The sequence below is a fragment of the Astatotilapia calliptera genome, chromosome 10 (assembly GCF_900246225.1).
Source record: "Astatotilapia calliptera chromosome 10, fAstCal1.2, whole genome shotgun sequence".
Taxonomy (NCBI): Eukaryota; Metazoa; Chordata; class Actinopteri; order Cichliformes; family Cichlidae; genus Astatotilapia; species Astatotilapia calliptera.
The window spans coordinates 33003870-33019832 of NC_039311.1; the positions used below are offsets into that span (position 1 = coordinate 33003870).

General features: G+C 46.5%; 2 protein-coding genes across 3 annotated transcripts in view; both read left to right on the forward strand.

Moving 5' to 3' along the window:
- The window catches only part of dub (duboraya), a 9860-nt gene extending 4427 nt beyond the window's left edge, over positions 1-5433 (forward strand). For both annotated transcript variants that reach the window (XM_026183017.1, XM_026183018.1), the window contains 6 exons: positions 1469-1558; positions 1805-1873; positions 3889-3957; positions 4065-4304; positions 4408-4836; positions 4931-5433. In XM_026183017.1, the coding sequence (XP_026038802.1) occupies positions 1469-1558; positions 1805-1873; positions 3889-3957; positions 4065-4304; positions 4408-4836; positions 4931-4954 (921 nt within the window). In that variant the 3' untranslated portion in view covers positions 4955-5433. The remainder of the gene's footprint in view (positions 1-1468; positions 1559-1804; positions 1874-3888; positions 3958-4064; positions 4305-4407; positions 4837-4930) is intronic.
- A 1912-nt stretch (positions 5434-7345) lies between these two features.
- guca1d (guanylate cyclase activator 1d) lies at positions 7346-14792 on the forward strand. The gene is made up of 4 exons (XM_026181791.1): positions 7346-8385; positions 10389-10538; positions 12597-12684; positions 12936-14792. Exons 1-4 carry the CDS (start codon positions 8191-8193, stop codon positions 13067-13069), a joined length of 567 nt encoding a protein of 188 aa, XP_026037576.1. The 5' UTR covers positions 7346-8190; the 3' UTR covers positions 13070-14792.
- The last annotated feature ends 1171 nt before the right edge of the window (positions 14793-15963 follow it).

The following is a 15963-nucleotide window of genomic DNA, read 5'->3' on the forward strand; positions in this document are numbered from 1 at the left end:
TGTGTGTGTGTGTGTGTGTGTGTGTGTCCTTGAGGCGATGTGATTTCATTATCTGTTGAATGTCAGCAATGTGAGGCCTTCAGCCCGGATCAACCACACGTCAACAGCTGTGTTGGTGTGTCCCTGAATACCTGCCTTTGTGGGGACCCATGTGTGTTTCAGCTCTGTGAGGACGGGCAGTCCCATCTCCCTGTTTGAGGGCTGTGTTTTTGTTGGTTGCTGTCAGTCAAATGGAACACCGCCAGGATCGACGCGTCGTCCGTGAAGAGTGGGTGTTTTCTTGTTGTTCACATGTCGGCGTGTATTTATTTTTAAAGCTTTTAACATTCCTCTGAGCTGAAGAACCGTGGGCGCGTTCTCTAATGCAGGAACACGAAACCATCAACTGAATCTCTGCAACTCAAAGTCTCAAAGTAACATTATCCAGCAAAACACGAGGGTTTGACGACAGCGTGACTTTAAAACTGAAAACATAGCTCATAAATAAAGTTTAGGGCCATGTGACCAAGAAACCACGCCCACTTTAAGGCTTGCAGCGTTCATTCATGCACGGCTCTCTGAGCTCTGCAGCAGCTCCGTTCTTTTTCAGTCGTTCTGTTGAAGTTTGGATCTGGTCCCAGCTTCAGCTGTGGGACAGATTGGACTCATACGGAGGAGTTCACTCAGACCATCGGCTGACAGCTCGTCTGAGGTGTTTGGTTTGGGCTTCATGGACTTGGCTGTAGCTCAGGTGGTAGAGCGTGTCAACTGGTACTCAGGAGGTTGGTGGTTTGATCCCAGTCTGCATGCTGGCAACATACTAACCCCAAGCTGCTCCACGTGCATCCATGTGATAGACAGAGCTCACGTAGAGAAATAAAGGTGTGTTCAGACAGAGTAGAAACGTGCTACATATGAACAAACATCTCCACTTCGGTCTCATCTGTTGTAGAAGAAACAGCTCTGAGCGAACGCGCTGACACACCTCCATCCTAACACGGTTACGCTGCTGACACGCTGCCACACGGACTCCACTGCTCCCACAAATCATGTTTGCACTACTTTACGTATGCCTCTGTGGGGGCGGGGTCTAAAGCCGACTCCAGTTCCTCACTTTTTATTCTCAGGAATAAATGAACCAAAATGATCAGGATACCAAGTTACACCTTCCTCAGATTACAGACTCGTGATTGGATGGCTCATCAATGAGCAGTGACGCGTTGACTTTACCTCAACACCTGTCAGTTCACCATTTGAAAGCTGCAGGTAGGACAGATGTTCTTACCGTCCGTCCTGCTGCAGCGCGCACAGGAAAGATCCGGGCGTGATGACCTCAGAGTGGACGAAGCGTCACACAGAGACAAACTCCAATCCTAAAAATCTTTAACACGATGAAATCTGCTGCAGACACATCGCTCGTGTCTATCGTTACTGATATCATCACCGCCTTCACCTGCTTGCTCACCTGGTCTCTCCTCTCCGTCCTCAGGAGCAGGCTACGTCGCAGCGCTCCGTGGCTGAACTCGCCAGGAGGTTCAAAGGTGCGGCTCCGCCACAAAGCCCCGCCGGGAATGAACAGGTGAGTGTGACAACAGCCAGCACGTACGCTACACACACCAGGACGTAGACACGTCCAGTGCAGACCTGCTATCATCTGCTAACAGTCAGATTTATGGACTCGGGAAGAATCAGTAACTCATATCAGACTCACACATGGTGATAGGATCTGACTGATTCAGGGAATCAAACTGGCAACCTTTTAGGACAGGTGTCCATACTGGGAGTAATGGTCTTTTTTTTAACTGCTGTTTTTGTCGTTTACCAGGAGAAGCCGGTCAGACGGCGACCGCCACGCACTCTACAGCTGTCCAAACCCCAGGGAGGCGAGCAGGAGGTGAGACAGAGATGAGATTAGGGAACATGACAAAACTATGAAGACGCCTGAAACATGTTCAAAGCCAGCCGATGGTCTGGTGGGGCACTGATGTGTGAAGGTTCAGTTAAAACAAAGACTACACAAACACAAAAACAACACAAATGGCAGGAAACAGTTAAAAATGATGAAATTACTGATTTATGACTCAGAAAAAATGACAAAACTATTTAGTTCAATACAACAGATTTTTTATTTTATTTCGTCTTAAATCACAATAAAACAGAGAAACTCCACCATTCAGGCCGCCGCCTCAGAGCAGCACATGGCGACAGTGAGAAGGAAAAACTGTCCTGTAACAGGAAACCTGCGGCAGAACCAGGCTCAGGAAGTGTGAAGCGCTTCTGCAAAGGAAGCAGAAAAAGACAAAAACGCCTCAAACATCTTCACTGATAACCACCGTCAATGGCAACTTTCGTGCCGTGCTCCGTCCTCTCCGTGGTTTGGTCAGCATAGACCTGAATCACAGCCGATCAGGTCATTAAGTCTGACGTCACTAGCTGTGTCTGGGCCTAAACTCCGCTGCAGGTCCATATATCAAACGATCACTGTGGCATTACTGAGAGTTGAAAAACTGTCTAAAGTCTTTCATCTTTAATAAAATGATCAGCGTTCTGCTCTACCAGGTGTAACAATTGAGTTTAACATCCAGGCATCCATGAAAATGGAATTTATGACATTTAACGGAGTTAGAAGTTAGCAGGGAGTTAGCTCGCTAGCTTCTATCTAAATACAATATAGCATGTCCTGACTGCGGGGTTTTGGAAACAAATTCAAACGTACAGCTCTGTTATCACTTCCAACATAAATGAAGACAGAAAACTAAACAGCAGTGACGTTTGTAGGGTTACTGAAGTTGGGCTAGCTGGTATATAATGATGTGCTACGTGACCGCTAGCAACACAGCTATGTTAGCATAATATAAACAAGCTAACTTTTTTTCCACTCGATAAAAGTTAACGTGAGTGTTCTCGGTGGTCAGGAACAAATGTAATCGCATGGCAGGATGCTGTAAAAGGACCAAACTTCAGCCAGGAGAACAACTGAGATAATCCATCCACAATACGAGGTTAGTCATTCATATACTGCTGCATGGGCTGGGCTGTAGTTACATCCTAAGGTTTTAAAAACTGAGCTTAAATAAATGATTAGTGGTAATAAAAGCCGAGGGAGGTCAACAGTGATCGCTGACTGTTTTAGGAGCTTTTTGAGATTAAATAGAAGAAAATACAAAACATTAAACATGTTAACAACACAAAAGCCATATTAAACACAGACTACGCCGGACTGGGTGTCCAGACCACCTCATCCGGCTCATTTTCATTCCAAGGAGTCGCAGCTTCTCCGAGGCTGAGCCCTGCGACCTGTGGGGGAAACACCGCTGTGTTCCCTGTCACTGACTCATGACCACAGATAGGTAGGTGGAGCATCCTCTCTTCACCGCAGCCGCCCAGTTCGTCACTCTCGATACAAACAGGAAGTAGACACAGATCCTGATGCTGGTTCTGCAGGACATTTCTTCTTGTTAAATGGCACTTTTTCCTTCCCACTGTTGCCAAGTGCTTGCTCTGATCGTCAGAGTCTCTTTCCTACAACAATCAGCACCTCGAGGTGTCTGTTGTTGTAAACTGGGCCTTTATATCTGCAATTTAGTTGCACTGTTTGTAATATTTAAGTTTGAGCCAATAATCGTCGTTGCTCGAGTCCACGCACCCTTCAGAGGTAACTCAAGAGCATGATGGGATATATTGTCAAAGAAAATCCACGAACTGTGACTGAACACTTTAGTTTTATACAGTTTCACGTTCTTCTGGTGTGGTGACGGAAAAAAGGCACAAAAATTAAACATGACAATCGAGAGCTGAGGTCACGTTCCCGAGGAGCTCCTCGTCTGGTCTCCACATTTACATGAAGATCTACGAAATAAACGCACCTGTGTGTGTGTGTGTGTGTGTGTGTGTGTGTGTGTGTGTCAGCCTCCTGCAGGTGCCCCGACGTCACCTGTCAAAGTCAAGAGGAACTCTGGTCTAATTGAGAAAATCCAGGTGAGTCCAGCAGGTTTCTGCTGCCCCCTGCTGGTGTAAACATGCACCGACATCACTCTGACATCACTCTGACATCGTTCTGACATCGCTCTGACATCACTTTGCAGGCTGAACTCGTGCTCTCGCCCACGGGTCCTCCTATGAAGAGCCCTGGCATCAGGATGCTGCCTCTCAACTTCCCCCTGCCCTCCCCTGGCTCCGCCCCACCTGCTACCTCAGTAACCACCTCGTCCTCAGCAACCCCCACCAGCCCAGTCACCTCTCCTGTAACTGAAACGGAAGGCCCCGCCTCTTTTGAGGAACCTGCCACTGTGGCGGACGGATCGGTCCTGCAGAGCATCAACAAGGTGAGACCCCTCCAAGGCGTTCATGTGATGCATTCAGTGACCTGTAAATACCTGCGCCGGCCAGCCTAAACACTCAGTTGATCACCCTTTGGTTCTCCTCCAGGGCAGAGCTCGCCACTCCATCCGCCGCCGTCCGCCATCACGCCGCCACAGGACATCCAGCAGTGGAGAGGTGGAGGCCAAAGATGCATCAGACACACAGGTGAGCTCCACAACTGACCCCGCTGACAAAACTGCAGCAGGCGGCAAGCAGGACGGCGAGCAGGGCAGTGAGGGTGACGTGTTCAAGAAGGAGGATCAAACAGACGCCCCAACAGCTGCTGAGAAAAACCAAACTCACGAAGAGGAAGAGCCAAAGAGCGGCGACGGTGATGTGCAGGAGGGAGAGAAAGGGTCTGCAGAAGAAGAGGAGGAGGAGGCACCATCATCATCAGAGAAGAAGGAGGAGGAGCCGAGGTCGCCAGAGACGCAGAAACAGGACCCGACCGAAGACGCTACACTGACAGACGGCAAAGAAGAAGAACAGAGCGAGGTGAAGTACCTGTTCTCCTTCCAGAGTGACATCAGTGCAGTACTCTGTGTACTTTGTGTACATGTACTGAAAAACTGCAACGTTTCCCCCGCAGGAAGCAACAAGCTCAGCCCGATGAGGACCACGCGTCGACGAGCCCCTGGAGTGCTGGGAGAGAAACCCCGTATCAGCTACACCTGACTGAAGAGGCCTGCAGACGCTCAGGAGGCGAATATTTAGAAACTCTGAGGCGCCGCCCGCCATCTGCGAATGAGCGAAGACGCTCGGCCAATCGTGCGAAGGTCCAGCCGAGCTTGTTCGTTTCCACTCAACGCCTTTCCACACCACAACACTGCATTCTTCCTGTTTAGCCATATATACTGTGAGCTGTCTGTTCTTACTGTGTGCTGCCTACCATGATGATGATGATGATGATGATAAATGGTTTGTGTCTGTGTGTAAAGCCACAGCTGTGAGGGAACCCTCGAAGCCTCGTTAGGTTTGACTGATTTCTGGGAACCTCCGAGGTTTTGATTGGATGGCGACACGCAGCCTGAGGAGGCGGTGACGTCACAAAGTGCTTCTGATGATGAAATTAAAATACTTTTGCTACCATAATGATGATCTGCTCTGTTTTATTTTATCTGGCAGTGCTCAAAGAAATAAAGAGTTGCTAATGACTTCTGATTTTTCCGTGTCACAGCTGCAGCGCGATGACGAAGCTACCTGTCAGTCAAACAGGACACGCCCCTGATAATGCAAACTTATCAGGGGCGTTAAACACATGAAGGTGGATGTCAGCTGTACAAGTCTGGCCCACTGAGCTCTGGTGAAGCACAGAGTAGAAATTTGAGACTTTTAACTGTATTTTAAAAAGTTTTATCTTTACAAATAAAGACTCATCGTAGTCTCCAAATTAACAATATGGTAAATGGCCTGTATTTATATAGCGCTTTACTCGTCCCTAAGGACCCCAAAGCACTTTACATATCCAGTCATCCACCCATTCACACACTGGTGATGGCAGCTACATCGTAGCCACACCCACCCTGGGGCGCACTGACAGAGGCGAGGCTGCCGGACACTGGCGCCACCGGGCCCTCTGACCACCACCAGTAGGGAACGGGTGAAGTGTCTTGCCCAAGGACACAACGACCGAGACTGTCGGAGCCGGGGCTCGAACCGGCAACCTTCCGAATACAAGGCGAACTCCCAACTCTTGAGCCACGACCGCCCGATAACCAATAGGTTAATCTATTACAATGGTACACAACGTGTGAGGAGGAAACAGTGGGAAGGAAAAACTCCCTTTTAACAGGAAGAAACCTCCGGCAGAACCAGGCTCAGGGAGGGGCGGGGCCATCTGCTGCGACCAATTGGGGTGAGAGAAGGAAGACAGGATAAAGACATGCTGTGGAAGAGAGACAGAGGTTAATAACAGATATGATTCAATGCACAGAGGTCTGTTAATACATAGTGAGTGAGAAAGGTGACTGGAAAGGAAAAACTCAATGCATCATGGGAATCCCCGGCAGCCTACGTCTATTGCAGCATAACTAAGGGAGGATTCAGGGTCACCTGGTCCAGCCCTAACTATATGCTTTAGCAAAAAGGAAAGTTTGAAGCCTAATCTTAAAAGTGGAGATAGTGTCTGTCTCCTGAATCCAAACTGGAAGCTGGTTCCACAGAAGAGGGGCCTGAAAACTGAAGGCTCTGCCTCCCATTCTACTTTTAAATACTCTAGGAACAACAAGTAGGCCTGCAGAGCGAGAGCGAAGCGCTCTAATAGGGTGATATGGTACTACAAGGTCATTAAGATAAGATGGGGCCTGATTATTTAAGACCTTGTATGTGAGGAGCAGGATTTTGAATTCTGGATTTAACAGGAAGCCAAAACAGGAGAAATCTGCTCTCTCTTTCTAGTCCCTGTCAGGACTCTTGCTGCAGCATTTTGGATCAGCTGAAGGCTTTTCAGGGAGTTTTTAGGACTTCCTGATAATAATGACAAACTAATGGAACTTCGTACGCTCATTCAGCAGCAGGTAAAAACTTCCAAGGTCAAAACACAAGAAAAAAAAAATCCTCTCAAAATTTAGAGACATCATGAAATCACATCAGGTACGATGAGATGATGAACATGGCGTCCTGACCAACCTCAGTAAGACTCGGGCCAGATTTAATCTTCACATCTGAGCCTTCAGTGATGTGAAACAGTGTGACAACGTGAAGCAGGCCAAAGATCTCAGACACTTCCTGCTGTAAAGAAGCACCAGAGTCAGTGACATCATCAGTCTGACTCCAGTGATCCACAGTGGGAGAAAACCCACAGTGGGTGAACCTTCCCAGGAGTGACCGGCTGACCAAAATTATTCTTCAGAGAAGAACCCAGAAGAAGACCTGCAGGCTTCACATGTCTGAGCTAAGGTCAGAGGTCACGATTCAACAATAATAAAGAGACTAAACAAAAATGACATCCATGAGTTTAAGGAGAAACTCACTGATCAGGTCAAAGTGACCAGAAACGACATTTTGTGTTTATTTTTCTTGTTTGATGAAAGTGTGACCAACAGGACGTCTCAGCTCTGATTTAACCTGCCGGCAGGTCGAGCCGCTGCCTGGATGATCTGATTAGAGCGCCGTGCGTCTCTGCTTGAGGCCGCTGATGCTCGGGCCGTGGTTTCAGGCGTTGGGTGGAATAATTAAGGAAACGGCCATGGGTAACTTACTTAAAGCAAACTTTCCAGAACAGAAACTGACACGCAGCAGAGCTTTGAAAGAAACTAAACCAAAGTAACTGCTTTGAAGTCATCAGTTCTCGTGCCTCCTTCACTTCCTGCTCGTGTGAAAGAAGGAGAAAAATAGTCACAGACGTTTCTGGATCCCTGCACCGTGGGAGCAGCTGGTCTTGGTCTTCAGTGGTCTGCTTGTTCTCTGGCGTGGGCGTCTTTCTCCTTGGTTCTCGTGTGTTTCTGAACTTTTCCCCTCAGCTGAGCAGCGAGGAACGTCCTGCGTGGGCGTCACGTTGGGAAACCTCTCTGTGTGAACGCAGCCTGCCAGGTGAGCCGGTTACATAATTCTGCTTCCAGGGCCATCCCGCCCTCCTGTCCTGGATCGGCCTCCACAGCACAGCCCTGTGGTGATCTCATTAGGGAGTTATTTTCAGTGCTTCTTTGGTTCTTCCTGCAGGACCTAAGAGGGTTACAGAGTCCTGAGGTTCGCTCGGTGCCTGCAGAGTCACGGCAGCCTGGATGTGGGCCACCTCGAGCCTCCGCCTGCAGCCTGATCGTCTTCTGTGGGGTTTCCTGTCCTGAGGAGGATCGCAGGACTGCAGACCGCCTTTAACAAGCAGCGCACCGGGCCTTGGTCTCCTCCGCCATGGGGAACCACGGCTCGACCCTGGACGACATCCTGGCAGAGGACATGCACCACTGGTACAACAAGTTCATGAAGGAGTCTCCGTCAGGCCTCATCACGCTGTTCGAGCTGAAGGCCATACTCAACCTGAAGGGCATGAACGAGGACGCCAACCGCTACGTGGAGCAGGTCTTCTTCACCTTCGACATGGACGGGGTGCGTTCCACGTCAGTTTGCCCAGCCTGTTCTTCCATGTTTATAGGACGCGGCTTCTGCAGGAAAGTAAAAGTAATCTGACAGCAGTGACACGTCGACGGGTTTAGAGCTGATTTGCTTTCCTGCACCTTATTAGACCAAAACATCTAATAATGACATATAACCTGTTATATCAGGCTGGTAGTATGACAGCTGGTTATGAGGCTTTGATATCAATTTGAGACGAGTGTTACTAAAGTGGGGTTAAAGGTCACATGAAAGCTCAGCTTAAAGAAAGAAAGACTCTACATGGGACGTGCTTTGAAATGAAAACGTCTGATTTATGAGAGAAAACTCGACCTACTGCTTGTAGGGCTGAGCTGAGAGCTCTGCAGCTTGTGAATGAGCCCAATCAAAAATCAATAATGCTGACCGGGCTTTCCTTATTGATAAATCTGACTGTGGATACAGGATGTACCAAAACCAGTCATCAGATATCTAAAGGCTATGTTTTTAAAGTAGTGGACACAGAAGCTTGTGGTCGATGTTCACATACAAGGCTGAATATAAAGTTTTACACAGAAACCTGTTGACAGTGTGTCGCCTGGGCAGCTGTTGCTATGCGACCACATGAATCTTCAAATCAGAAATCCCTCGTTTTGAAATATTAACGTAGGTGATGGTGTAGTCGTGGTTACATGTAAGAGTCAGTCCGAATAAACTCCTAGAAACTCACAGCAGCCGTGCTATTGGTCACATGATGTCATCAAAGTGCCACCATCCACCTGTCAGTCACAGAGGCCACGCCTCTAATAACACCAACCTTAATTCTGAATGCAGTTTAAAAGTTCTCCACAGAGACCAGTTTGTGTATCAGGCTGCAAACATGTTTATTCTGCTGTCAGGTTTAACATGGCAGTCTATGGGACTGACTCTGCTGCCCCTGCTGGACACCAGATGAACTGCAGCTCCATGTTTCAGTCTGGAGGTTGATTCTTGTCAACATGAAACCAGACGTCAGCACATGTGAAATGTTGCTCATACTGTGAACACGAGTCTTTAAACTCAAAGCTTTCATGGAAACGTTAAAATCGCTCTGTGGTGCAGAGCGCTCGCTCGACCGGGAGAGGCAGGACTTCCTGCTCCATCAGCATGCAGAGCTGTGTGTGTGAGGATGCTGTGATTAGGTGAAGGGCAGCAGGAGATCTCCAGGTAAATGATCTCATGTACTAAAATTATTTTATTTTCTTAATATAGCACAAGGTTCAGTTCGCTTTGTCCTTTCTGACTCTGAGTACATTTCAGACTCGGTACTTTTTCACCCTTCAGCTTTTACCGCAGTATTTTTAAACCCGGGTATCTGTACTTCTGCCACCTCTGGATTAAAGGCTTCAGCCTGCAGCAATGACATGTGTAAAATATAAAGAGCAGGAGGCATTTTAACCATTTATTACAACAAGTAGTCCACATTTCAATAAAGCTGGAACTGGGTGGATGTTCAGGTGTAAGAGGTCCTCCCACAGAGGCCTGGAGGCATGAATGGTTGAGCTCTGTGTGGAGACTTTAGGAGGTGGTTTTATAATGTGGATGGTTGGTGGTTCGATCCTGGGCTCCTCCAACCTGCGTGGTGAAAAAAGCACTTTGAGTCCTCAAACTGAGCACCACGTGATGGACTGAAGCCGCAGTCTGACCAATCAGGAGCTGGGATTCAGTGTCAGATGATCGGTGAATGTGCAACCCAAGAATGCTGATGATTGTTAGTCTCATCTACGAGTTTTGCTGTTGTGGAAACTGGTCATAAAACCCCTGTAAGTATTACAGTAACATAAACCTACAGTTTTTAATGTGCAGAATTATTGCACAGCTGAACCACAGCATCAGACTCTCTGTCTGTCACGTTTGCTCTGCTTTGGTTTTGTGAAGCTGAACAAACGTCCATATTAAAACTGAGGTGTGAATCTTACAGGATGTCCCTGAACGCCCCCTCGCTGGTGCGGTTTTAACTCCCTGCTTCGTGTCTGCAGGATGGCTACATTAACTTTGTGGAGTACATCGCAGCCATCAGCCTGATGCTGAAGGGAGAAATCAACCAGAAACTGAAGTGGTACTTCAAACTGTTCGACCAGGACGGCAACGGAAAGATCGACAAGGAAGAGCTGGAGACCATCTTCACGGTAATGAACGGACCACCACGCTGACACAGGCTTAATCTTCTCCTGTCTTTGAGCTTTTTAATGCTGCCTGCTCAGCTTCTATCTTAAGACAGTTTAATCCCGCTGACACTGCGTCGACTGCTTCAAGCTTCAAATGATGTCATGGTGTCTTTTAAGGTCGGTGCAGCAATTACATTTTGTCTTAGTCCCACAGAAAGGTTTATGTATTTATAGAAAACTGGTTTCAAACTCACACACTAGACATCTGCAATATTTCCAGCTTTACAGGAAAGTTGGACTGAAATCAAGAGCGTCCCTCTCCACATGGATCCTGAATCAGCAGCACAGAGAACAGGGCTGGATTAGCTCTGAACTTAGACCGCTGCTAATCCTCTGAGCTCAATCAATCAGTCAAGGAAACTGCTGAAAGTGGAACAAGCCGTTCCCTTTGTGTTCTGACCAGTCGTGGACCAGAGAACATGGAGAACAAGATTACATTTACCAGGACATCTTTAAAGCATCGGAAACATCTGATTCAGCTTCTGGAGTTGGTAATCTCGGAGCCTCGGACACGGATACCGTGAGCTAAACCACAGTACTGGTCGTTCCCTGCAGAGTAACCAGACTGGTGGCCGAATGCTCACTCGTCAGATACGTAATATGAGTTAGCATTATAAAAGGGTTCCTTCCAACCTGAACATGAACAACTTAGCAAACAGCTGGTGAGACCACCACGCCCCCTCCAGGTCCTCTGTTTGCATCCTAACGTGGATTCTTTGATCTTTTACAGCTGAATCGCTCCTGACAGGAACACGTGTTTGTTTCAGGCTTTCACCGGCCATGGTGGTGAAGAAGAACCTCGTGACATCATTGGTTCTTCTTCTTTGGACTGAGCGATCCCTGCAGCAGCAGTTATGAATAGGGATGGGTATCGTTTAGGTTTTATCCGATACCGGTGCCAAACCAGTAGTTTTGAAACTGTGCCGGTGCTTAAACGGTGCTCGAACCGGTGCTTAAAGAATGGAGAACACAAATGGGTCTAAAAACCTCTCATGTTCAGCTGTTTTTTTGTAAAAAGATAACAATGTTAGCCTTTTCTGCAGCTATGGGGCGTATATGGTATCACTCTTGGCTGGAAGCAGTGCTTAAACAATGGAAAAAACACAAACTTTGTCCAAAAACCTCTCATGTTTAACTGTTTTCCACTTTTTCTTTGGTCATTTTAGCCTTTTTGGCCAGGGTGAAGGGAGTATCTGCCATCAAACAAGAAGGCAGCCGCATGTAGCTATGATGATGTTTGCTAGTTCACCTTACATGCATTAATGTAATAACGTGGTTAGCCTACTCAACGTAAATTACACACGAACAACATTAAGCTCCTCACGCAGAGAAGAACGGTTGCTGCTGCATCATCATCCTCATCATTTCTGCTACACTGGCAGGGCTAGGGGCCAGGACTCTCCTCTTCGGGTTTTTGGGGGATGTTGCTAACTCCGGGTCTGATAACAGGCACCACACCCGCAGTAGATGTGCTCGGTGTGAGGTCTCACAGCAAGCTATCAAATACAGCGCATTTCTCTGCTTTTAAAAAAACGCTATGCGTTGCCAGGTGTTTCATTGGATTCGAGGTGTTACCTCCTTTGACAGTATCACAGTATCAGCTTAAAGCACTTGTTGCTGCTGAGTTTGCATCTTTTGCTGTGAAGTACAGCCAGACTTTGACCGCTTCACCTTGGGCGTTTTTAATCTGTAGCTCTGCTCTAAAAGAACGTACGTACCTGGCCCCGCCTACTATCCTCAGAAACGTAAAATGATTGGCTAGAAGTGTATCACAGCTCAGGGGAAAAAAAGCACCGAAATGTGCGCTGCTTTTCGGTCTGGTTAGTACCGTTTATGTCACAACCGGTGCCATCATGGCACGGGATACCGGTACCCATTACTAGTTATAAAAAACCTGAAACTGACCGATACAAAACGTTAAGCTCAGTCAGAGATTATTTTACTGAATGCTGACTCATCTTCATGATTCAGAAACTTATTGAGAACCTTGTTATTTGTCCTTGGTGTCTCCATCTGCAGGCCATCCAAGACATCACACGGAACAAAGACATCGACCCCGAGGAAATCGTCTCGCTCATATTTGAGAGGATTGATGTGAAAGGAGAAGGTAATGAAGACAGCTGAGCCCAGCTCAGATAGTAAACTCTGTAACTCCTCTCTGCCAGATCTGGACCAAAGTCGCATGACAGCCAACAATCAACCAAATAATTAGTAAACGACACAGTTGAAGATCCGACCTACACCCCAAACGACTTCCCACTATATAATTGATGGGCAGCTCTTCCACATTTTGGTCTGTGTTGTGTTTAAGAGGCATTTTGTTTATTAAATTATGGATTCTGACCTCTGACCCTGCAGGTGAGCTGACCCTGGAGGAGTTCATCGAGGGAGCCAAAGACCACGAAGATATCATGGACATGCTGAAGACCCTGATGGACCTGACGCCGGTCTTACTGATCATTATTGAGGGCCGGACGGGGAACAACCAATGAGAGAAACGTGGAAGCAGTGAGCTGTGATTGGCCGTTTGGACAGGTTTAACATTACAGAGAGGAAGCCTGGCTGATTTTCATGTGAAGAAGGTCACGATGGACTCTGTGAGCTGCATCTGCCAACCCCCTCCTGCTGTAGGTCCCCCTGGACCAGGAGTTTGTGGTGCCACCAAGTCTTTCTCTTGTATGTGCTATATGTATGGAACCAACACCACTGCAGTGGGAACAAGGTCTTCATATTCCTTTGCCATAGAGAACCTCATTTCATCCAACATTTTGCTAATTTCTGCTTCAACTATTTAGAAAATGTGTCGCACTGACGCTGGACTGAGAATCAGAAAGTTGAGATACCTGAGGTTGAGTTTTAACAGCAGCATTAATAAAAACAACTACCAATAATAATAATGATGATAATAACTAATAGTAATAATTCTTCTAATTACTACGAGCTTTCAGAAAAACTTTAAATCTTTTCAACATCTCAACATCAAAGATTTTCGCCCCAGATTTATTCATCTGACTTTGATCTATAAGAAAAGCATCAAGCTACACTTTCTGCAAACAAACAGTCCATCAATACTGAGACAGAAGCACAGTAAAAGGACCTGAACTGTGGCTATGCATCCATGTCTGAGAATACTGCTACAGCGACTTGTGTGCTAATAGTTTTGTAATACTGAGACAGTGATTTGGAGAAGGTGCTGTCTCTGTGAGCCGGGAGATTACCGTACAGCTGATCCTCTTAATGCTGCCAAAGGATCTGATTCTTCCTCTGGAGGAGGCTTCATCATCTTTCACCCCCACACAGGTTCCTGTCTTTGAGGACAAAACTAAATGTTTCAAACACATCTTGCAGCCATGATGTGTTTAACACACAGTCTGTGGGGTCGATAAATCCACTTTCCATATCAGAGCGAAGCGGTGCATTCAGGGACCAAAGCTGCTCCATCAGCTCAATTGGCAGCAGGCCAGTCCAAAGGTCCACTCGGGTCAGGCCGGACCAAACTGGGGCGCCTGAGGGCAGAACAACCTATCATCTCACTCACAGTGGAGGACTAAGCACATTTACTCAAGTACTATGCTTGACCTCATTTGTATGCCACTATCTACTGCTCTGCTTCTCAGAGAGAAGCTTTGTACTCCTCCCAGTGAACCAAGCTAACACATCAAAGCCTCAACATGATATTAATGAAGATGTGAGCACCCGCACACTTCCTCAGATTTAGTGAAAGAGACCAAAAAAGGACTCAATGAAATTGTGCTTTTTGAATGCGAATTAGAGATGGCATCTAGTGGCCATTGTTGGAATTGCACTTTTATTCATTCCTGCACTGGTTTCAGTAGCACTACCTACAGATGAAACAACTTTTTACCCACTGATCACTTTCTTCTGAATCTACTGAAAGGTTCAGCAGGTTTATGTAGATGAATGCCCTGCTGTCTTCAGTTAAACATAGTGAACAGGCGCACATTTCCACCATTTTGGAGTGGAATTATTATACCTGAGGATGTGTCATTAATGAAGGGTGGAGGACAGTTCAACAGAGGAATCTCAAATATACAACATATCCAATGATTTTATCACTGTTATTAAAACCGTATATCAAAAACAAGTTTTCTGGTCATTTCAGGAGAAAAAACCTTTGGGGTAGAGTAGAGTTTAAACAGGAAGACACCTGCTGTATAGACTGTACAGTGTTGTAAGGTATGAGAGGTCCTGTGTCCCGGACAAGCCCCCAAACATGTTATAACTTCAAATTCAAAGGCACACAGAAAACCTAATATGAGTTGTCACCATGCTGCTGCTGTTATAATAATGAAAATAAAGTTACTTCCAAAGGAAAAACAGATAAACAAAAGACAAAGAAGGCTGTGAACCAACCATCTGCTTCCTATCTAACCAAAAACTGAAGACTGTGGGTAACTCCCAGCTCAACTCATAATACAGAGAACTACAAAAGCAACAAAACGTAACGCCAGTGAGGGAGGATGACTAAGACGCTAACTGCCAACCTTCATGCTCCGCCTTCCCTGTGTGGTGGTTCATCTGCAGCTAGTCAGCACTAATAATAAATCAAAAAGAAGAGAGCAGGTTAATGAGAAGGATTAGGTATATTAACAGGATGATGGACGTGTCAGCACACTGAGTAACGTTAGCATAAATTAAGAGTATCCATCCACAGGATACACACCAACAGCAGGCGTTTAGATGAAGTTTGCATTCACCTACGTGTGAAAAATAAATCAGACATAAGCAAAATTTGGGAAAAGGGGAAAAAAAACAGAGGTGGCTGCATGCACAGTCTACAAGATAGACTGTGCACTGCACCCTCTAGTGGACTCTCACAGCAATACATATGCTATAAGTTTAAAGGCCAAGCACACTACCGGCCTAGTTTTGCGCGACAGGTCGCTCGATTGAATGTTTTAAATGTTTTTATTTTTACAAGGTGACATGTGTGACCACGTCAGGAGGGTCTGAGGATGTCTGGCTAAGCTAACAGGTCCTACTGTGCAACAGATTTTTATGGTGAAAATGTGTCCTGTAAAATCTTCAGTCCTAACCACTCACGTATTGTGCTGCCTTATCAATAAATCTTTTAAGCAAACTGTGTGCTGTTCATTTAGCCCCATTAAAGAATGTATAAAAAACCCAAACACTGTGTTTTCATTTTTTAAGAACCTTTATCGATACTTTGCTGGCAAAAATGTCAAAAACAATAAAGTTTTGTACTTTGATCCAATAACGCGATGGCACTCCAGCTGTTTACAATCTCAGAGCAGCTGGATGGACTTACTGATAATGATGATGATGAGTAGTTGTTCAGTTTTGTGTCTCTCATGAAGCACATGATTAAAATCAACTGAGAGTCAGGTGAAGGGGTCTGCCTGTC

Coding starts and splice junctions, on each gene's coding strand:
- guca1d (XM_026181791.1), top strand. CDS start 8,191: ATGGGGAACCACGGCTCGACCCTGGACGACATCCTGGCAGAGGACATG. Junction 8,386..10,388: donor TCACCTTCGACATGGACGGG/GTGCGTTCCACG, acceptor TCGTGTCTGCAG/GATGGCTACATTAACTTTGT. Junction 12,685..12,935: donor GATTGATGTGAAAGGAGAAG/GTAATGAAGACA, acceptor CTGACCCTGCAG/GTGAGCTGACCCTGGAGGAG.